Below are 24495 nucleotides of genomic sequence, written 5' to 3' on the forward strand. Positions count from 1 at the left end.
TATAGTACCTAACCTATTCAAAATTTACAGCATCTTTGCATTTCATTACATAATAAATATGAGCACTACAAATTGTTTTGTACAAAAAGTTTTGTGAGCAGGAAGATACAGCAACTCTACTACTACCTAAAAATACTTCATGTATCACTTCACAAGCCATCTCAGCTGACAAGACTAAAAAGTGAAAGCTACACTAACAAAGACTGATAATTCTAAAAAGCACACTGGTGTTTTGGATTCATTTCTGATCATTGCCAAGTACCAAATTAATCAGTTGCCAGTATTGTCTTTTGCCATAATTAGCACAGAATAGTCATGAGTAAGGAAAAAAAAATACAAAACAAAGCTTCATCTTCAGGTTTACAAGCAATAACTAATGAATTTTCAAGGAAGAGAAAAGCAATTACTTACTGTGTTGGTTAATAAGCATACGGAAAGAGATGCGGTTGGTGTAGAACCTATCTAGAAAATACTGGATGTTACTGCTAACAAATGGATCAAAGCCATATTTTTCCTTGTATTCAATCACTCCTTGTGCCATGGTTGGAACCACGTCATTGTGTCTGTTCCTGACTTTAATTAAAACATCTAAAAAGCTGAAGGAAACAAAATTAGAAACAGATTGTTAGAAATAAAATTAAATTCAACAGCATAACCATATTATCTGTTTACTATGCCTCCCAGTCAATAACAAAATATCAGAGGGAAAATCCAGAAATATAGCACCAAAACAAGCCTATTTAAAGAGACATATTTGATCAACCTCTCCCTCACAAAACCTGTGAAGCGTTTAGAGCCCCAAAGTAAGTTATTCTCTCCCCAAATATCTCCCGAAATTAAATCAATCTCTCTTCAACATTGATGGATACAAAAGATTCTTATTCACTGCAATCATATGCACTACCATAACTGTCATCCCCTGCAACTTCTAACAGGTGGGAGACTGGAAAGAAAACTCAGGAAAAATAACTTGACCACCCTTTATAATTTCCTTAGAAAAATTCGTGTTTTCTTCCCAACACCTCAACCCATGCAGTGAACTTTGAATGCATTTCCTTCACCCGGGGTCTCCCAGGCTAGGTTAGAATCTCAGGACAGGCAGCTGTGCGACTCCCGTTCAGTTTCCTCTGACACCACTGGATGGCAGAGCGAATGCAACGGAGCTCTCCTCCAGAGCTCAGCAACTTCGAGGATAACACTCCCATTGCTTTTTAACAAGCATTTCCTTTGAAACAGCTTGGAGGATTTCTGTTTCTCCTGCCAAGGGCAGCTCAACACCTATGATCTTCAATGTGCTCATCCTTTTCTTCCCCCACAAGCAAACCCATAAATACTTGAAATATCAATTATTAATAGCTTTCTAAAGAGGAAACATGGAAAATCAGTACTACTCAACTGTGCTACATTCTCCAATATTAATGTTAATGCCACAATGTATATGTAATGTTGTTTTAGAAAGTACAAATGGTGAAATACAGCTTTCCAAAGAAAACAGAGGTGGAAGACTTGTTCAGATATGTCTGTATCTGCAACTCTACAGATTCTTTTCCAAAAAACATGAACAGAACATTCTTTGTAGATTTATAATGAATACTAAAAATAAATGTATTAATTATCTTTATCCAAAGTAGAATATACACGAGCTAATGAAAGAATCACAGAAATCATTGAAAGGTCTTCTAGTCCAATCCCCCTGCAAATGAGCAAGGGAAAGAACTAAGACCACAAAAAGTAAAAAAGACCAGCCACTGGTCACCACATTTAAATCAGATGTTTTCTTCCTTTCCAGAACCACTTATGCAAGGCAGTAATATTTTTTAATACCATTTTTAACAAGTGATACACTTTTAAAATAATTTCTCTTACTCTACCATGCCAGCTGCAAAGTAATGTAGGATTCCTTTTTACTGGTTTTTCCTGATCCTAAGTCTAGCTACCAGTTTTTGCCTGTTAGCAAACAGTTCAGCAGTCTTTCAACACTACTCTGTTGCACAGAAAATGAGAAGTTTTAACTGCCTAATTCCCCATTCTAAATACTATCACAGTACATATGACTGTTCTTCTACTTACAAGTCTTGCTGACTTGGCAGCTTAGAACACTTAAGGCTTAAAACGTTTACAGAGTTTTTATGCTTATTGAGTCTTGACTCTGTGTGATCTGTTACCTCTGAGAAGTGATGTTAGAGACTGGTGCCTGGTTGTACTTGTGCTGCTTCTCTGTTTCTGAGCAACAAGACCCTAGCAAAGAGCATAGCTGGAAGCAAGGCTTACAGTCACACCTGAAACAGAATTGACAGCAGTCTCTCCCAACTGTTGTTTGCTCTGCTATTTGTTTTTAAATATCTCCACTATCCACAGTATATACCTGATACCAAGAAGGCAAATTGTTCACTGACAGCCCACTACCAAAGTGCTTAAATGCACAGAGCATGCCAAAGGGCAAAGGGCTTAGGTTTATCTGATGCAGACCAGCAAAATCCTAGCTGAAGCTTAGTCAGCATATAACTAAATATATAATAAAGGAATCCCTCATTATTTGCTTCATTATTGCACTGATATGACAAACCTCCTGTTCCATCTTCCACGATAACTGAGTTCACTCACGTGTTTCCATCAAGCAGATGCTTTTAAAGGAGCAAACACAAGAATATAGGCATATTTCAAAGTAGCAGAGCAGAAATCAGAACACATCTTAATTTTAACACTCATTCCTTACAGTCCCTGTACCTGCTACACGCCTGAAAGCCACAAAGCTTTTACTGGACTCAAACTGTGGGGGACCATATCAAGGAATTTTTAAACTGTTTATGGAATTAACTGGGAATACACCAGAACAGCTCTAAAAATTTTTGTTTACCAATTTTTTGTCCACAATTCTGTGTATTTTCAAAACCACAAAGAATAAATAGTGCAGTCGGTTTGACAAATGAGAAATTATTAATAAGAAGCTACTTTAGTTAAGTGAGCTTCAGTGCTTTCTGTATTAACAGAAGAATACTTGAGCCATTACCACAAGTGTTAAATAAATAAAGGCCAAAAAATTCTGCAAATACAATAAATAACTTGTGTTGTGACATTTATTAATTAACTTCCTAATAACCTGTATATACTCTTGTGTTTTGATCTATCATTACAGTGCAAGAAAACAAGCATAAGAAAGTCAATATAAAAACAAAGGGAATTTTTATAGTGTCTCTTATGGATAGTATTACCTGAAAGATGAAAAACATGAAAGTGATGAGTAGAGTAAATACCCTTTCAAACGCAACAAATGCAATAGTTTGGGTTTTTTCAGAATGGCTGCTCTTTTTTGAATCGGTGCTAGCTGGCAGCTGAGTATCACCAGAAAGAGGTAAAAGTTCACACTCTGAAAGGTTTCTCCACTAGAAAGTATGTCTACTTCCAAAGTTCAAAACTAATTAAAGCAGCATGTCACATTATGTAAAAGTAACAAAATGTCACCTTTGTAATCAGATATACTCCAATATTTACTCAGCTCCAACTGCTCACCAAACCCCTGTTTTAACTGCAATGCTGCAGAAAGGAAGGTTCCTTGTTTACCAAGTTCCTCCGTGTTATCTCAGACATGCTGGCAGCTGACGGCCTCAGTGGCTCCCAGCTCCAGGGCACTCCCCCGCACACCCTCCCTTGAGAGGGCCACAAAGAGAAAAATCAGCAAAGAAACTTGGGGGTGTAGCGGCTGCTCTAAGTGTGATTTGAGAGCACATGAGAACAGCATGCTTTACAAACCCTTCAATTTTTGAAACACAGCTTCAACCTCTATGTGCTTACTGGATAGTGACGTCTTGGGAAATGTCCAACCTGCTTGCACCCTTCACCAAGCATGGACACCTTATCTTAGGGCTCCTGTTATCACACTGTTTGGCAGAACTGTGCAAAAACTTCCACCTGATCCCTCTACAGCTCAAAAAAGATATTTGCATTATCAAAAAGGTAAAAGTAACATACCATCTGGCAAATGCCCATACTACTGACAGTGACAGTAATGTGGCAATGCTGCAGTGAGGCTTCATAAGGTTTGCTAACCAACAGAAGGCAACAGAGAAACTGAAACACTTCTGAAATGCTTCATTAGAACAATGCCAAGGGAAAAAAATAACTTCAAAGGATTTTGTCCAATGTTGACAAAAAGGTAACACTCATGAAAATCCATCTGCCCTCCAATTCATATACTAGGAGCACAGAGAAGCTGGGCCACTCTGAAAAACATCAACTTTACTTTAGCCTCTGCCCCTACTCCTCTAATCACTCACCCTCTCCATTGCAGGGGCACGGCTGCTTTTGTTGGGCACACACTGTAACATTTTAGGGACCACTGAGCTGAATGTGGGCTATTCTTCCACTACATCCATTTCCCAATTCACTTCACTGTGTGGCCTCACACACAGCTGTGCCAGTACATGGATGCTATCTATAATACTGTAACTTTAATACAGAAAATGGTTTCCTCAGAAGGACAGCCCAAACTCTGAGAATACCAGAGCAGGCTCCCCAGACAAGCAGCGATAAAACCACAAATAGTCGGGGACAGTATTCTGTTCAGCTGATAAATGTACTGCACCATTTTAGAAAACAGTAATTGAAGAATTACTGCCAGTTGATGGAGCACATCTGCAGATATCCAACCTCCTTGAAGAATCAGTTTAGCTCTCCTTCTCTCCTCTGCTACTGTTACCCTGATTAGCCAGAACAGAAACAGAAGTCTACCTCAGCTGACAGGAAGTCCAACAAGGCACTCTTTCATTTCCAAAAATCAACTGCTCTGTTATTCTTCATGTTTTTTGAGAGTCTGAGGTAGACACCATGTTCAGCTCCAAACAGAAGCTGCTGGGATGGTACTGGAACAAAAGCACTTATACCCACACAAGACTCACATCTTGTGGCACTAATTAAGCTAAAGGAAGAAGAAATGGGGGCCATCATGAAATGCCTAAATCACCTGATATCCCACAGGCCTTGGATGAGGATGGGCATTTGATGACCAAAGAATGCAAGGCTGGGTCTTCCATACTATGAGCCATATACCCTGTAACACTAACATGTAAAATGTGCTGTTCTACAGCATGTTCCACACAGGAACAGGACAGTGGAAAGGAGCCAAGAGATGAAGCTGCTCCAACCCCTCATTATAGGCTGCTCTTGACAAAGCAGTCAGAGATACCCCACAGATATTGCCTGCACAAAAAAGGCTTTGATCCAAAGGACCAGACATACCTTATAATCTTCCAAGCGTTTCTTTAAGCAAACCAATCTGCTTAAAGTAAAGAACTACTCCTGTATGTCCCTAGAGACACTTAAAAGTCACAGATAATGGCTCAAATTCCATATGTAATGATATGTGCACTCAGAAAAGAAAACTTTTATGCAAACTTAAATGAACTTAGAAATGTGGGGGGTTTCCCCACTGAAAAGCAGCTCATTTAACTACCAGCATTCCTAATACTTTCTGACCATACTGATAATGCTTCTGATCACAAGACATAACAGTAAGATAGGACTAGATAACAGCAACATGGAATACTGTCACAGGAGTTGAGAAATTTGTTAGATTTATCTGTGGGTTATTATAAAATAAATATGGACATAGTTAAGAGTATTTTTGATAGACATAGTTTGTAAAGAATATTTTAAAAATTCTAATTACAGCTCAATATGCAATTTAATGACAGCCTTTAGTAAGTTAGGAATAGATGACATCCCTGAGCAGGAGAGTAAATCTGACTTTGTAATCTTAGACAGCCTATCCAATACTGCCAAAAAGAAAAAAATCTGCTCTTTAATCGGATAATACATTTTTAATCTCTTTTCACAGGCCAGATGCAATATAGAAGACAATTCTTGTTATCAAAGACCCTAGCTGAACTTCACCTCAATAGGTAGCAATAAATTCCATGCATCTTTATTATATGTACTTAATTGCACAGAATACAATCATTTCAATATTTCAAAGCTTTTAACAAACAGTTATCCTGAATGATATTGGTATTTTCTTCATTATGAAATATTTGTTCTACTATACTCATACAGAGCATTGCAAACAGTATTTGCAGTTGCCATAAAAAAAAAAATCAACAATGCCATATCCATATGGCAGAATCACGTAATTCATGTGTTAATTATGAGACTCTAAAAATAGATGTCCAAGAGAATGACTCGTTAGCCTTTATAAATATATATATATTTATTATGCTGTGATCTACCTTGAACCTCTGATGTTCATAAAAAGCTGAAATTCAGTTACCTAAGTACAGAACACCAAAGATGGTTTCAGAAGCGACATAAACACCTTGCCTTAACCCACAGATCCTGATCATTACAGGCTTAAGAGGACCTGTCCTTAAGAGGACAGGTGTTTAGGACAGCTCATGCCATCTCAAAGGGCAACAGACACCTACGTTTTGGTAACTTAATCCCATAAAGGAAAGCCTGCTGATAAACTAGCCACAAACAGAAATTCCTGTGTCATCAGCAAACAGTAAATACAGAATCACAAAATATAACAGGTAGAGGTGGTTGAAAAAATCTATTTGATTTATCCTCTACAGATTAAACATGCCTAGAATGCCACAAAAAACTATCTAATACATTTATAAAAGCTTTTAAAACAGGATGCTCTACAGCCTTCAGTCTGTTCTCAATACTACAATCTTTATTTTTTGCCCTGCACACATTCTCAACTTTAATAACAACCAGACATTTTTTAATTCTCCACTTCTTCAGTTAGAGCAACCAATTATCCTTTATTATAGTGATCTTATTTTTCTGGCACATGTTGACTTCCAGTGTCTCCAGTATCTTTTTTCGCCAGTCTAAACAAATGCCTTCAGCATTATTCAGAGGTAGAACTATCCAAGTCTCTAAATCTTGTTCCTTTCCCATCAGTACAGTCTGTGAGTGTTTCAATTTCCAAAAAGGTAGTAACCAGAACTGCAGGCAGCATTCCAGCATAGTACTCTGAGCAAATGGTTCTTTTCCCTTTGTTCAACAGCACTACAAGTCAGTCAGTCTGTAATCCTTATGGCTCCTTCTACAGCTCTGCCATGCAGGTAACTTCATTCTCCTGCATGTACTGGTTGAAACACAAAAACTAAAATGTGTCAAGATCTCACATAACACACCCACAACCAAAGGACCACAACATTTGAAATGCAGCACCTCCTAAAGCCCTTATGTAACCTAATATAACATCACAGTTAATGTATCTGAAGTTTGCTGAAGGCAAAACACCATTTTTGCACAGCACAGGCCACATGGTACACAAACAAAGCAAGATGTTTTATGAAACTCTATAAAGCACTGCTTGATCATGCAGGATTTCAGAGCTTAAAAAGTAATCCGAAAGACAAACTACCTTAACACAGCTAATTAATGGAACAAAAAACCTGCAAGAAGTAATATCCTGAAACAAAGTTGACTGATATAGGTACAGAGTAACAACAGACCCTATTGTTAGACAGGTGTGTGTGTTTTCATTTTGTTTTCAAATCTCTGATGCATATGTTGCACCTGCTGTTCTCACATGTGGGGCTCTTTTCTGTTTGATGCATACACATTTGAAGGAAACATTCTAATGGCAATTTCAATGTGATTTTGTTGATAAAGAGAATTGGCTAAGTTTTCCTTTCTTCTCATCTAATGTGATTCAGTGAGGTAGATGAACACCACTAATTGAAGTCCATTAAAAAAGCTTTTAGATAAAAACAATGACTGACACATTGGAATGCTTTAAAACTTAAAAAAAAAAATCAAACTAATAATGTGTTAATGTACTTTATGCACAACAGAACACTAAGCTCAATGTGTACTAAAATGACATTTTAGTCTTAAGTATCTGATATGCAAGTATAGACTCACATCCATGTTGTTTTCTCAATACAGCCTTGGAGGCAGCATTTCATGCCATTTCTTAAACTACCAGTCTGCATAAATACAAAATATATTTTTCAAAAGCACTTAAGATACCTACATTCTACTCCAGATTACAATTTGAGCTTTTGCAAATACATACTCCACCTTACAAATAAGGTAACTGCTTTCCTATAGTACAAAACCACTTGGTATTTGAGACAGATTGTTTTAAAATGGACTGTTAGAAAAAATAAATTACTCACTCATCCAGAACATGAGGATCCTCAGGACTTTTATTTTCATATTCTAAAAGCTCAAGGAAACTCTGCATGTACCTGAAATAAGCAAAAATTATAAATAGACAATTAAAATACTTAAACCTAAAATACTTTTGAATTTATTTAATTTTAAGACTACAGGGTCACGTAAAAGTAATAGATGCATAGTACACATTTCTCTGCAAAGACTAAGAGTAAGTGGGATGCTGCAACAAAGGGAAAGAAAGCAACTACAATATATAAGTTAAAAAGTATTACTTATGACCTTACAGTCTGCAATTCAGGGAAATTGCTATATCAATCAAACTGGAGTTAGCAGGAACAAAACTTCTCCACACATACATCTGTAATTTCAGGTAGTTTGTCCCTGAACTTTGATTTTTCCACTCATCTACTCTGTACAGATGTTAGTTTATTCCCATATTCCTTAGAGAGCAACCCAATTTTCTTTCAAAATAAAGCTCAGGGGAACACTCCCCAAAGGCACAATAACAGGACTGCTGGTCATACCAGAGTACTCCGGGAGAGCACTGCCATTCACACACTCCCACAGCTCCTCTGTGTGACACAACCCTCAGCTTCATAAAAACCCCTCTTACACAACACAGCTCTCTCCTGTTCAGATATCTAGTTCACGTGAGATTAACTAAGGCTTAGAGCCCCAGAGGTACCACAGAGCCCCCAAATCAGAACCCCTCAACATGCACATGGCCAGCCTGCTCTGTAGGTCACTGGCCCAACATCAGGATAAATTCTGCCACCTCACACACAGCACTGCGCCTCAGGACCAGGGATCACCCCTGGAGCAGGTGCATTCAGCAGCACAGATGAAGCTTTAAGGACTACAGAACCAGGACATATTTCCTGAGATAAATCACATAAGCTTATCAATCACACACATAAAAAAGGGAGAGTTTCAACATTACCATCCCTTCACTCCTGGTTAAGCACTGCCACTCAAACTACAATATCAACACTAATCAGATGTTAATCAGATGTGTGTGTCAACAGTTCCAACTCCCAGCAGTGGTGAAATAAATAGATGAAAAATCAAACAAACCTTTCTTGCACACGAGAACAGCTAATTGAAAGATCTAAACAGCTAAAGCTAACACAAGAGAGAAAAGATAACCACAGAGCCTCCACAAGGAAGAAGCAAAACAAGTAACCAAGCCTCTCCCTTTTCAATAGCAGCTACCCAATAGATTAGGTCAGCTCAACAAAATGATCATTGCATAAGGTCTTTCGGTAGCAGTTCTATGTTAAGACCAGCTTAATAAGACCGTGAAATTTCACCCTACATCTTCAAGCTGAAGTGAAGCTAGGGACAGCATTGTTGTCTCTGTGACAATTCCCTCCAGAACCACATGCCACTTACTCCACCCCCATTTCACATTGCAACCACAGGTTGACATTGCTCAGGGACACTGACATTTTCAACATGGTCAGCACGGGAACACCAGCTCCTGTCCCTCACTGCATTTGTGCTCTCCTGCAAACACCAGGAACCATTACAGAAATCCCTCAAATATTTGTCACTTACAAATAGGGCACGTAGTTAATATCCCTAGTATAGCTTATTTCAAAAGATGTTATTTTATGCTGCTAAGAGATGGCACCACTTCACAACCATCACACTGAACTCAGCTGATGCACATGAAACAATTAAATTATGATCATGCTCACTCAGAAATACATGTTCTTCAACCCCCACCTGTTATCATAGACTATGAAAGTCCTGTTTCTGTAAGACACCACCAGGCTTGAGAAGCAACATAGCACGTTGCTTTTAATACAGACCCATTACCATAAATGTCAAACAGCAGCAATCCTGTGCAGACACAAGGATAAAATAGCAATGAATGCTGCTGCTACTGAAGGTAGCTGATAGCTGATTTTTATACTGTGTGGATTTGACTGGTTGCCTGCCATTACTGGAGAAATTATGGAAATGGGCAATGCTTTTCCTCTAGTTTTCTCCTTCTGATTCTAAAATATAGGAAATACTACTTTAGAAGTTCATTAGCAAAAGCATTGTATCCAACAAGTCAGCTCAGAGAAAAGGTGAAGTTCAAACTTAAGTTACTTTATTTTCTTCCAAGCCCACAACTAAACCAAGCTAGAAAAAAGTCACTTCATGTCAAACAACTGTAACCCACTGCTCAGTACTTACCACTGTACATCACCTAGTCTGGGATGCTGTAATACCCTGTGTCTTAAATCTCTGAATAGAAACTAAAAGCTGCAAATGCTTTTAGCACCTTTTTCTTTTATGTAGGTGTGATTTTCAGTTTGTACACCAAATTCAGCCCTCCACCCCCTCTCTCTCTCCCAAACAGCTCAAAATTAAAGAAATTAAGAAAAAATATGTTCAAAAGGAAATTTGTAAATCTGGTCTTAATGATTACCACCATTACACTCTGAGGACAGGTGAGCAGTCAGCAATCCAGTTCATTCCAAGTGTGTGTGAAAAAGTCATTCTCTTTTCATACAATCCATATACTTCCTTGTTCTTTTGAGTTGTAGGTGCAGAGAGGGATAAATGAAAGTGGTAACTACAGGATTTATCAAGCAATGAAAAGCAAGACCTTGTGATGCTTAAACATAATTCACACAAAATTACCAACCAGGAAGAACAAAAGGAAAAAGTTCCAGAATAATGCATTAATTGCTGTGTCATTAATAAATCAATACAACTATACAGAATACAAATCTAAAAGAAAATTTAAAAATCCAGTATATATGAGAAAAAGAGAATGTCAGTTATATTATGCTATGTTTCGTGAACCATCAAAAGCAGAAATCAAAGTCAAACCTATTGTCTTTCTGGTGTTTAATTTTTTATCACAATACACAACAATTCATTGGGCAAACTCTATTGTTTCAAGTACCCTTTTGCCTTGTTCTTCTGTTAATTACTGCCAAGTAGATTGAATTCTTGTGAGTCTGCCAAATGCAATAATTTTAGAATGGCACATTTCATACATGAAAGCACTGAAAAAGCCCAAAATATCAGCTCTGGGTTTTCTTTTCTTAAAAAATTAATGCAAGACACTTCTGCTTTTTCCCTGATGTGTATTTCACTAAGATTTTCCTTTACAATCATTCTAATATCAAAGCACTAAAATGATAAAACAAATCTCCATGGTAACACAATCTTGTTAGCATAGTCTCAATGCAGAAAATAGAGAAAAACCCAATTATTAATCCCCAAACTGTACGTATTTCTCTAATGGGTCTTTCCCAAGAGGGAAACGAAAAGTTATAGCATTTTCTAAGGAAAAGCACTAAAGAAAAATACAGAAATTTGTCCAGGACTAAATAAAATGTGCATTTTACATATAACTGAGTAGCATACTGTGCAAACCTCACACTTACTTTTGAAGTTTTATAATCTCTAAGTTTATCTATTGTTAGGTTTTATTGTAACTATTTTCCTTCATCACATTAGTGACCATATCCTTTATTAAACAATTCTGCCACATGTTCAGTATCCTACCTGCACTTTAGATATATTTCCCTCTCAAAGCTGGCCTAAAAAAGGCCCACTTCTTTGGCTCAAGCAAGTTTCCCATTGATTTTGAAAAACTGAAAACAAGGTGCTGATTGTTGATCTGTCTGCTATTTGGAATTATTGCAGTTCACAGCCAGAGGATATTAACTGTGATACTGTCTTGAGTCACTTTATCCTTCCCTACTCCTTGCAAAAGATACACATAAATTAAACTATGAACTCAAACTGGGCAAAGCTGATGTTTTACCTTTACTGAAATGCAAAACTATTATTTTTGGCTTGTTAAAAGTTCACTCTCTGGGTAATGCCAGCTTTATTCAGGAGAGTGTAGCTGAGCAGCACAAAGGAAGGACAGTGGTCTTGCCTCTCCTCAGTACTGCACGCATCAGGCTGAGGAGCCTGGAAGGGAAGGAGAACAAACCAACAGAGCACCTCTCCCAAGAGCAATCAAGCTATCAGTTGTAAAATCTGATAGGCATCGAAGCACAGGAAGCAAAGTGCCTCCAGCATGGCCATGGAGATGGATTGGAGAAGGAGAGAACAAGCCTTGCCTGCAGCAGGGAGCAACAAAACCAGGCTGCCTCCCAAGAGGAACATAAGGGGTGAGAAAACTGACACAATCCAGAATGTTTGATGGCTGGAAGCAGAGAGGATTGATGGGAAAGGATCTGTGCTGTACTGTAGGCAGGGCTGATTTCTTATTCCTCTATTTACAGAGCCACTTTAATTTAAAAGTCTAATAAAACCCATCCTAAAGATTAGGACTATTAATTTCTGGAATGCTGGCATTAAGGAATAGATTGGGAACTCAAATGTTAAAGCTCCAGCTAATTTGGAGTCTCACCAAAAGCACACAAAACCATTAAGTTTTCTAGTGTAAAATCATAGCAAAAATTAAATAAACATTCTTGTGACTATAAAAATTACTGAATATTAACAAATAAATACATTAAAATAAGGAATTAAATGTCTTGCTCACTTGTGGCAAATGTACAAAAGACTTTTGCTTGTCTATTAATGAATTGCCAAGCTTTCTCAGTGTATGGCACAGCAAAAACAAAGAATTGTGAAATCTGACCCTCAAAAAAAATAATTTCTTGAAGTAGCTTTCAAGAATTTTCTTTCATGTTATGCACTCACAAAACAGATGAGCAATTTATATTTATTTATTCTACTACATAAAATTCAGGAATCTCACTCTGGGTATCTCTAAACTTAAAGTTAAGAAACTATAAATGTATTTCCAAACTTGCTATCAGCATAGCTGCATATTACTTAATGTCATTCATACTGAAGTTAATAAAAACTTTGGCTTGGTCTTTTTAAAATATAAATTTAGAAGTAAATTTTGCCCAAGGTTCATCATCAGGAATTACAAACTACAGGTAAATGTTTAATTAAGCAATTAAAAACCTCTGAACAGAAAAATAAGAACTAAGCTCTTTAAAATCCACACCTATAATCAGGGGGAAAATGCTACAATTACTTTTCTTATTTTTGACAGAAGATGTTAAAAACATTCTCACATAATCTCAATGAAGATACTCCTTTCCACAAAAACTTTGGATCAAAGTTAGAAAAAAATTACAGAAAACACTTTGGTTTCAAACTTCCATCTCTGGGCTTGATGTCCATTCCAACTTCTTCAACACAGTCTGGCATTTTAGCCTGTCCAACAGGTAACTATTGGTCTACAGCTGTGATAGTGCAAATCACATTTTGACTTAACACTTGATACTGCTTTTTTTCATTTTGAGTTTTGGGGTTTTTTTCCCTTTTTTTCATCAGTAGTATCTATTCTGGCCATAGAAATCACCATGAGACCTCAAACCTCTTCAACAAAAATTCTCAAGGGGCCCTCCACTCTGAACACACCCATTCAGTTCCTTTGCCAGAGGGATCCAAATGTTGCTTAGCTCTGTATATACAGGCAGGGCAGAAGCATAAGCCACAGCACAGACATCTGGACTAAAAGTATTATGCTGCAGTCACAACAGAAAAAATACTGCCTTTTCTTCATTCACCTATTTGTCCACATTTCATTAAAGACAGCTTCACAAGTCAACCAGATAAAAAAAAACCTAAAAGACCTGCATATTATCTACTCTTTTCTATAAGCATAACAACTTCCTGTGACATCAGACAGACAGACAAGACTTCAAACATCGCAAGCTGCCACTTAACCACAAAGTGATTGTGTGGCTCTACAGCATTTACACTCTCTTGAAGCACTTCATCACTATACTTCAAGTGGTCATCAAGACATCCACTGTTACCTTGTGAAGACAAACACAATACCACATATCCTAATTTATATTTTCTAAGTCTGAAGCTTGATAAATAGGATACCCAAGCCAGCAGTCAATGTATAGTCAGCACAGAAGCTCTTGGCTCAAAGGCTATGACTGAATTTAACACAAACCTAAAGGATTAGCTACTTTTACCATCAAATAAGCTGCTGCTCACAGAGGCACTTCTGTTGTATACCGCAAAAATATTTTTACAAAGTCTTTGGAAAAGGATTAACAGGTAAATGGACCCATGAACAACAATTTTTTTGTGCAGATTATATCCAAGGCAGCAGTCTCTAAATCTCACCAAACATGCAATTAAGCTAGAAATTAATTACTGTGGAAAATATGGCAGGTCTTTGAATCACTTTGGATCCATGCTAGTTATTACAATGGAGAATGTTTAATGGATGACACCAGATTTTTGATCCATTCCATAACTTCCACTGAATACCATATGTTTTTAAATATTTAGCAGTGAAAAAGCAGATGAAGTTTTAATTTTCTCTCAATATTTTTGACAAAGGAAGAATAAGGAGAAAGACCAGCTGTTTCAAGAAGCCATGAGTGCAATACAGTAAGCAATGTTTAAAAAGCTTGCTCTTGGAAGTTACAGACTCATTTTCATTACCTGGTAGACAACAGTAAGTTTTACTAAATTACAAGACTAACTTACAAATCCTTAGCTAGGATCCAGATTAGAGTATACAATCAACATTAGACATAAGAAAATGAAACTTCATTTGACAAGACACTATAAAGAGAATTCAAGGCAGAAAACTGACCAATTAAGAAGAATTCAACATTCCCTGTTGCAAGCAAAACAACACATACAGTGTTAGCTTTATTTTCATTCCACTTTTTTTTTTTTTTAAACTTACCAACTCTGTACCAGCCCAACCGAAGGCCTGTTCAATAAATTATCAGGCAGCAAATTGACTTCCCTCATGGTGTTCGCCAGTCGCACAGGAAGCTCCTTCCGCAGGAACATGTATGAAGTCTTCTCGCAGGCATTGTCACGACCTGTCAGAAGAAAGGAAAAACAGATGCCCATTGCACCAGATCAAATTTTACACTACCTAATGTTAGAAGCTTTACAAAAACCACTTGTGAAAATAGAAAGTTTTAAAGCAATTTCAGTACTCACCTTTACTTTCCTCTCACTCGTGAGACATATTTTAAACTTTTACCTTCCTAGAGCTTAACGCTTTTTGTCTGACATTCTTCCACATTTCACATAATCTCATTTTCTCTCCCATAAACAAAAATTTCTCATCATAGAAATGAAACTCATCAAATATCAAGGACGGAAAATTACCTGGCATAAGACCCCAAAATACTAGCTTTTATCCATACAACTTTCATATTAAAGTGAGCTTTTAAAAAGTAAATGCTGCACTCATAAGAGAGGGTAAGGAGTGGAAACAAAAAGACAGAACAGTGACAACAGTTGCTGATGTTTCATGTCACATGTTCTTCAACCTTCAACACTTTAACATTTGAGCAGTACTTGGTGAGACCAGCACAGGCCATCATCCCTCCTAGGATTGGCCTTTAAGATTCCCACTAGGGACCTGGAAGGAAAAGTCCAGTGCTTATGACCACATTCTCATTTGGAAAGGCCTCAGCTAAGATTAACTTTCACTTTTAAAACACATTTTTATCTAGGCTAGTATTTTGAAAATAAAACATAAACCCCCGCAACCGTACAGTCAGAAAGCAAATAAATGGATCCAGCAAAATAACAATACCTTCCTGCACACCTAGAGATAACCACATTAATTCTCTGAAGCCATCCTATATGAACTGAATTCATATGAATATGAATTGACACAACTAAGAGCAATCTTAAGCTAATGTACTTACTAAGGATACCTACAAAACTTTTTCCACAAATATTTAAAAGCACAAGTTATTAAGCCACTTGCCCAAGTAGTTTAGATGGAAGATCAGACTTTAATTCACATAGTTTTTTGTATTTTGCATCATTTAACAAGCGGGGGAAGTTCTATCACAACTAATTTCTAAACAATTCAGGTAAATTAAATTTTTAAAGAAGTCCATGTTTTACTTGTAATGAACAGCCAGGATTTTGCTTTCATCTAGAAAGACAGCAAAGGTCTTTTGTGATGATAACCAGTTCAACCATCCGCAAAATTTCTGAGTGAAGGCATAATGTAAGAGCTATAAATTATGTTCAAGCAAACCAGAAAGTGTTAAAAGCCCTGCTAGGCACATAATCACTGAGATTTGCAATTTGCAAGATTCAAGTACAATGCAACCAGCACAATCAAGGAGATACTTTTTAAGACAGTCCCATTATAATCACAGAGTTTTCACCTTCTTTGCATAGGTAACATGCATTGATGGATTAGTTCCTAAACCCTAACATTAGCTTTGGGAATATGCAGGAAGGATTAGGATTTCCCTTTATTTCTTGCTCATTTAGGTATCATCAATCTTGGGCTCATTAAATTCTGATAGTGCTACCAATTCCATTATAGTTCTTCCAGTAAACATTTGGACTTATTTAACTTGTTCACATTTTCATATCTCAATTACAAACACACACATCCTGTCAAAATTAGACAAAGGAAACAAGATATTACATTTTCTGTGAAGCACTGTAATGATTTCAGAGTTCTATCCTTCAAGTAAATCAGATACCAATTCACCTACAACAGAGGACAGACACTTGTTTGTTCATGAGTCACTGTATACAGCAGGTCTTTAAAGACTGAGGCTGGACAACAGGAAAGACTCTCTGACTCAGCTCAGTCTATACCCTCTGACCTAGAAAGCTCCACAAAACAAAGACAACAACTGCTTCGTCCCAAGACTGACTGAGAGCCAAGTGCAGTGATTCTCTAGGTGATAAAAAGCAAAAGGAATGAAACACAGCCCATACAGAAAATTAGAAAATTATGAGTAAGAACCCACAGCTCATGGATTTGTGCAAGACAAACAAAAGCTGCTACAGGCAGTCAGGGCTGGCTGAAGAGACCCACATCCTCTCCTCCCACGTGCAAGGACACATCTCTGTTCAACCTATCACAACCCAGCAGCTCTAAACCGTCTCTTTTTAAGGAGCTGCCTTGACCTGTTGTACAGTTACATTTTAGGTACAGAGCCCTTTGGAGTCCCTTTGCATGTTCAGTGCAAAGGGGAAAGGAAGCTCTGGTTTAAGACTTCCCAGCTTGCAAGCTTGCTTCAGCATATGTTCAGCTCATCTGTTTGGTTTAGGACACACGGTCCTTGTATCAGCTCCTTAGCTGCAATCAGTTTATCTCAGAGCCTCCACAGAGCTGCTTCAGCATTTAGCATCAGGTCAGTTACCTGCCTGCCAGACGGCACACGCATGGCAAGAGAGAATGGCTACCCACCAGGAGCAGCAGTAATTAGATATCCTCCAGCTTTCAAAGCAAAAGCAAACTAATGTTGCTCCTTGGCTGCTGTTCCTCACAGCAACACCTGTACAACCACTTCCATCAAAAGAAGGGACAGCAGATTATGTAAAAAAATCCCTCAGTCTATATGTTTGGTATTTTCTTAATATAATTTATTATAAATTACATGATAGTTGCTTGTATGATAAAGTAAGTCTAAGTTCTAAAGATATTTCCAGAAACAGCATTCTAATGAGCTGCAATGAGACTTCTGCATGTTTAACCTACAGTCTGTTTAATTTTTTTCAAAGGCTGGCTTTAATTTTGATCTAGTAATTACATCTATTTTTCCAAATATACAACCATCTTTCTTGTTTTGTTATGACTCCAGCTGGGTCAACACACATTGCCAGCATCAGGCTTTTGTCTTAAAACAGCAAAGGCTAAAGCCAGTCTAAATCTAACAATTTCAGTTTAAAGGAATTCAATTTAAAGGATTTGAAATCACTCTCTCAAGGTTAAAGTGCAAGTTAGGTTTGTGAATAATCCCTCCTTGATTTACACTGCAAACCTCGATAAGTTACTCAGAAACACTAATATATGAAACAATATAAACCCACTTACCTTTGTATAAACTCAAATGGAAGAAAGAATAGTCATTCTACGCCCTAGTGGTAACTACACTACACAAGGCATCAAGGGCTGTATTCTGTTCTATTTCCAAAAATTTAAACTCTTTATAAAGTATGTTTTTAAGAAACTGAAAATGGAAATACTAGAAGACTCAAAGTGAAACACTTCTTTTCCACAAAGCCAAGAAATAAAGTAAGGCATCTCATGATACATAGGGTTCATGAATTTTGCACACACCACCACCATTTGTTTCCCACTGTCTGTAAAACAGCAATACTCGATTGCAATTGAACAATAATTCAGTTTTGTGGCTTTAAGTGGAGTAATTGCACAGACCAAATTCTTAAGTCAGGCATTGAAAAAGTTTCTTTCAACAAGTATCACATTAAGGCAACAAAAAGAACAAACCAGACAGGATACAACCTCTTTGTTAGAGGTCTGCTCTACTGCAGGGAACAAAGCAATCCCATACTATTCTTCCTGGTAGAAAATAACCCCATAATGTAATTACATTTTCTAAGGGATTAGGTGTTAATTCAGGGTCAAGAGGCTAGATTACCTTCAAATTTTTACTCTTAAGGAAGTTGCACTTTCAAAATGATTAAAAAACTTTAAGATCATACCTACAGTGCCTGCAACTTAACCCAGAATTTGATCCAACAGGATAAAGGAAAAGCACACATAAAATATCCCACTCTACTGGTAAATTACACGATTTTTTGAGCTTCTTCTTAAAGCACAGATGGATGCAACAGAAGTCTGTGACACAGAAATTAGTGAATCTGATGGATTTACTTAAGAAGAAACAAATAACACAGCAATGCTCTCGAAGGCCTCACTGGTCACTACAGAGGAGGCAGCACTAATCTTGTCCATCAAGAACCAAACAAGCATTAGACTTAAACTGCAGAAGATTCAACTCTTAATTTGCAGAAACTTCCTGAGAAAAAAAGAGACCAACTTGATTTGATTTAGGCATGTCTCTTATTAGTGAAGGTAGACATCTGCCCAAAATTACACTAAGCTAGTTGAGTCAGTCTCTGAAACGAGATTAGATTTAACACAGCCTAACGTTCATTGTAGCCCTAATTCTCTCATGACCCAAGGGGAAGAAAGTGATCACCTCATATTTTGTTAATCACTTGCAAAGCGAAAGCAGTGCAAATTTGCACAGGGAAACAAGTAAAAAGTCAAAACTCTGAAGCAAGTCAGAGTTTGCAAAAACACAGAATATACTGCATAAATTAAGTTATATAATAATAGCTGCTTTGACAGAAAAATGACAATAAAAAGCAAGCTATCTGTAAAGGAACTAATCCTCAAGTTATTACTATTGTATGCATAGCTAGCACAAAAACTGAAAGAAATGTCAAGCGTCACCATTGGTTTAAAAAAATGAACTGTTTAATAAATGTTCTACCACCTTCAATCTTCTGAACAATCTTAGCTGTCTGGGCTCATTAGTTACCCTATATAAAAGCCACAGAGAAAAGCATATTTGTGGACTCCTCTCTGCCACTTTCAAACCTTCAACTCAAAACTAGCACCAAAGAGAAACCGTGATGCCAATCTTGAGACAATTTTGTTTAAAAACAAGTCAATGTAATGGACTGACAACAGACATAGCCTTCAACATAGTGAAAATAAGAAAATACATAAGTTAAACAAAGATCTAAACAGCAGTCTCTTGGACTTTACATCAAACTAAGGTCAGTGAAGAATATTCTATGGACAACCTTCAGTGTAGCAGTCTTACTCATGACAGACACAGGGTTTCTAAAAATGCAGTGTACCTGTACAAACACTGCTGCATTTGGAATGGTCACGGTTCATGAGTGTTGGTGGATTTGCTTATGCAGTGAAATATGATACACCTGAAGAATGATGTGACTGCCACAGCACAAGTTTAAGCTGAAAATGTAAATAAACTTACACATTAAAATTTAAAAGTAAGTTCACCCAGAAGAAGACATTTAATATTAAATCAATTTTTCCAGACATGAAAAAGTGTTACATGTTTCCACCAAAAATGAATCAAGCCATTTACTCAACTAGACAGGTATCAGAGGGAGAAAAAAACTTAAGAAAAGCATATTAATAAAACATGACCCAGAACCTTTGTGGTAGCACAGGTCACAAAAACAGACTTGAATGTATTAGAACTTCTACATGTAATGCCATCAGAAAGAAAAAGAATTAAAAGTGAAATGTTTCAGGGTTATCAATGTTATCACTGGTGGACCTTCCATTCAAAGGAAACTCAGGAAACAGAGTTCTACTCTCAGTTTTCTCTACTACTCTCTTTTCTCCTCTCTGGATTCAACTCTTCTCTAACATTAATTCATCTCTTCTGTTTCTCACTTTTACCTTTTACTCCACAGTGCTAAGAAATAGAAAGCAAATTAGACAACTCTTGCAAAGCTTAACTTAGACAAAACTTTTGCTCTGGTTCCTGCAACAAGAGGCACAAACAATGCAGAGGCTTTTCACACACATGCAGCAGGCCCTGATCCAATTCTGGCAAATTCTACAAAGAGCCAGAGCAATACTGTGCTGTCCAAGGTTCACATTATAAAAGGATTAGTTCCATACAGAAGGCTCTACACAAACCTCCATTCTGCTGCAGAAGAGGGCAGAAATGCAGAAAGAGACCATGAACTCTAGTTCCAACGCTCTTCAGTTCAGCTGCCAGATTCCCACATTCATGAATACCCGTTTGAGAACAGACTCCAACAACAGTCCTTCACAATGATGGTCAAAGTCACCTAGTTCAAAAACCTAGTACAATTGCCACATCCCCAGGTTGTCACTGGACTGCCAAGGTCACATCATAAAAGCATCAGTAGCTTCTAAATATTAACTCATCTGTCAGAGGAGGCAGGAAAAGTAGAAACAAAGTGCTCTTTTCAGTCTTTGCACTGCAGGCAGAGGTCTAGTTCTCCCCATTAACTATGTACTGAGCAGCAGAGACAGACACTGTACTACTTTAAGACTCAAAAGCAAAGACCCACCTGTTGTACACCAGAAACAAGGGGCTTCATCCAGAATCCATAAAAAAAATCAGAAACTACTACTGCTGATTTTAGATAGGGCAAAATAAAGGAAGAAAGACAGGAAAGCAGGAGTGACCAACCATATCTACTTTCTTCTCTTGAGCTTCCAGAATATTTCTTAACTCCTGTATAGGCAAACAAAACAAAGTGAAGCAGAAGTATAAATAGATCTTCAAAAGAATATGCAAAAAGATCAATGCATCAGAGCAGACTGATCAAAAGCTAAAATTGATAGCTAATAACTTGCTGCTGAAGGTAGGAAAACAGAAGTTAAGAAGAATAGTTGAATTCCAACGATTACACACCGTTTCAGGAACATGGGCTATTTATTAAAAGACAAACAAGCTATGTTTGCACAGTCCCAATAAATGTGGCTACAAAATAAAACCCACCAAAACAAGTGTGAGCTTAAAATCATTCCTATTCCCCAACGGAAATGATTATATTTTCAGCATACTCTCTAGATATTTATCTCACCAAGCTCTAAAAATACCAATACCACAAAAAATATACAGGATTTGTTTACTTGCTACCAGACATGGCTTTGTAAAACCCAATGAAGATGTTGAAGCAAGTGGAAAAGGAACACATAGGATATAATAGATGTTGTCTCTTGTAGACCCTCACTCCCTACCACATACTACCTATAAGAAATCTGTGTTTTGAAATGGGACCTATCACGCTGTGCTACAGAATAGCAACTACAGCCTGCACAGCTGCTCTGTTCCAACTCTGTAGCCTACAGACAGAGGATCTGATATTTAAGGATCCAAACCACACTACCTCAGGTATTCAGACTCTTTTTAGACACCTCAGGATTAAGCTTCAGCCCAAGTTCCATTACTGCTCACTAAGGCTACTTCCACCAACCCTTGCAATTGTTCCATGTAAGTGTCCTGTTTTAAGGGCATGCCTTCACTTACCACAGTAAGAGATTGTTTCTATGTCAGTACAGAAACCAGAGAAATTCTGAAGTTGCAAAAAATGAAACTTGAAAAATTAAAAAAAAAATTTTAGATCTTACTGAACTATAATAAACATATCATTTTTATATAGTCAATTAAGTTCTGTCAAACAACTACTGCCAGAAAACCAACCTAAAGCCAGAGGAACTGAAGTCTGCAAGTAATCTTTCCCAAATACTTGCTTCTCTTCTTCAGCCCAACTCCCGTGTCTAGTTGGGCCTTTTCAGCCTAGAGGAAAGCATTCCAGCAGGGGTGCTTGAGATCTTCTCAATCTACATGGTTTATGTTCACAGATGAGAACTCAGTTATTACCACTGTACGGCCACTGATTTGCACTCTGTGCCATTTCACTGCTAAGTGCAATCCAAACTAGAAAGCTCACATGTTATTTAGCTTTCCAGTTAAATTTTCCAGCAGTCACATGATACAGCATATGGATAAAACAAGGGCTGAAGTACTGAAACAGTTGAGCTTTATAAACTATTTCAAATTTCTGCAATTCGAGCATCACATTCAAGAACTCTTTAGCTAGCAGGGCAACTGCAATGCTCACTTTCTGCTCCAAAGGAAAATTTCTGCATAGCATTCACTCAGGAGAATATATTAGCCTATATCCTGTTGTCTGAATGACCAGACCAAATCCCATTCAAAATCAATGTCTAGACTTTTGAACTTAAAAAGCTGAAAAATAAATACAACTACTCTTGAATTTGTATACAGAAAAAAACTTATCTCCACTTATTTCCAAAACCCCTAAGTGGGAGCTGGTTTATGTCTTATGTGTATTAATTACTATGCCCATGTTAAGGAATACCACTGGCATCGAGAAAAAGTCAGTTCATGTTTTCATATAAATGCAGGTAAAGTAAAAATGTCAGCTACCTGTCCTTAGCACAGCAGGATAGCTCAACATGAAGTGAATCATTACATCTACTATCATATTAGCTATACACTAATTTCATAATAAATAATAATAACAACATTATATAACTTGTCAACTCCAGTAAGCCTGTTTCAAGTGAATGGTGCTCTGTATGAAACTGACTGTGCTGGAAAGCAGCTTAACTTACTGCTGATCTGGAACAGATCAACAGGAGGAATTAACAGATGCACAATACTCTGCAATAATGAATTTTAACTCCTACAGCCACAGCCTTCCTGTCACAGAAAAGACTCAAGTGAAGACACGTTTGTACCTCTCAAGAGGAATGGATTATCAGATAACCACTTGTCAAAGCTGTAAACCAGCACTGTGTACTGTTAAACAGAACAACCCAAATTAAAATAAAAGCATGAATTTTTAAAATAGGCTTCCCTGATCTAAAACTCATGTTTAGCTGTTTACCACTCAGTTCTAACAAAATAACTTTTTGAGTATTTTAATACATTTGCCAAGAGACAACACAGTAATCAAAAGTCTCTATAAAGTTTAATGCAGAGGCATTCAACCAGTTACAGGCTGTATTATTTTTAGACGTATAGACCCATCTTTCCTTTGAGCAATTTGGGAGTAGGCTGAAAGTCAGGGTGAATCATTTCAGCAGCAAAGCTATGTCTCGTCATTATCACAGGCACTCCCCTCAGAAAATGACTGACAAAGAGCCAAAACGTTCGCAGGAGAAACCATGGTCCTGATCAGGTTCTTGATCTTAGAATGATTTGTACAACCCAGACTCCTTCCCTGGCCAGTCACAAGGGGCTTCTAAAGTAGACAAACAAAACCAAAACAACATGGCTCTGCAGGCTGTATCAGCTCTTCCACCAGCACTGCTAGACCGAAGCAGGGAGCAGCAGTCAGAGGAGCACAGAGGTGGCACAGCAGCCCTGGCCTGCACTGCCAAGGGGCTCCATGGCTTTCAAACAGGAGACCCCGGACGAAACAAAATTTGTGTTTTGCTCTGGTGAGATGCAAAATTTTACAACAAATTTCAAATTTAAAACTTTTTTTTTTTTTTTTTTTTAATGTAGATGAGGCTTAAAGCAGCAAGTTGAAAAAACCTTATTCCCCTTCTGATGCTCTGATCAGCTTCTCTTACAAGAAACTGACCAGAAAAGACTGACTTGTGCTTCCTGGGTCTTATAATCACCTTCTTCTCCCATAAGAGGTAAAAATCTATTTCTCACTGGAGATTATAATTAGATGTTCCAAATTTTTAACACTCTCCCTAAGCTCTCACAACTTCGACAACTTCCTTCCTAACCTTTATGAAAAACTTCCATAATTCTCTCTAACCATTCCAGAAAAATACAAATCCCTGCTTTATCCTCCAGTTCCTGACAACCTGCCAAAGAAAAAGCTATTCCAAATCCCTGGCATAAATAAAATTAACGTTTATGAGCAAAGGCTCACACAGTTAAAACCAATTACATAAAAATACTGCCATTACCACATGCTCCAGTTTCCCTTCAGTCTCACTGAGGTGAAATGAATTACATGGTTACACATCTTATTTCAAAACACTTCTGATAATTAACAAACCACATTACAAAAAAGATTAGAGGATTC

At 37.4% G+C, this 24495-nt stretch overlaps 1 protein-coding gene across 1 annotated transcript in view; it reads right to left on the reverse strand.

The window, feature by feature from the left end:
* PDK3 (pyruvate dehydrogenase kinase 3) overlaps positions 1-24495 on the reverse strand; it is a 53816-nt gene that overhangs the window by 19917 nt on the left and 9404 nt on the right. The window contains exons 2-4 of the mRNA XM_005516701.3: positions 14834-14975; positions 8133-8204; positions 412-596 (exon numbers count right to left, since the gene is read on the reverse strand). Coding sequence (XP_005516758.3) covers positions 412-596; positions 8133-8204; positions 14834-14975 — 399 coding nt within the window. The remainder of the gene's footprint in view (positions 1-411; positions 597-8132; positions 8205-14833; positions 14976-24495) is intronic.

The sequence above is a fragment of the Pseudopodoces humilis genome, chromosome 2 (assembly GCF_049639895.1).
Source record: "Pseudopodoces humilis isolate 2021_Gansu_Grassland_sample_001 chromosome 2, ASM4963989v1, whole genome shotgun sequence".
In the NCBI taxonomy this organism is placed as follows: Eukaryota; Metazoa; Chordata; class Aves; order Passeriformes; family Paridae; genus Pseudopodoces; species Pseudopodoces humilis.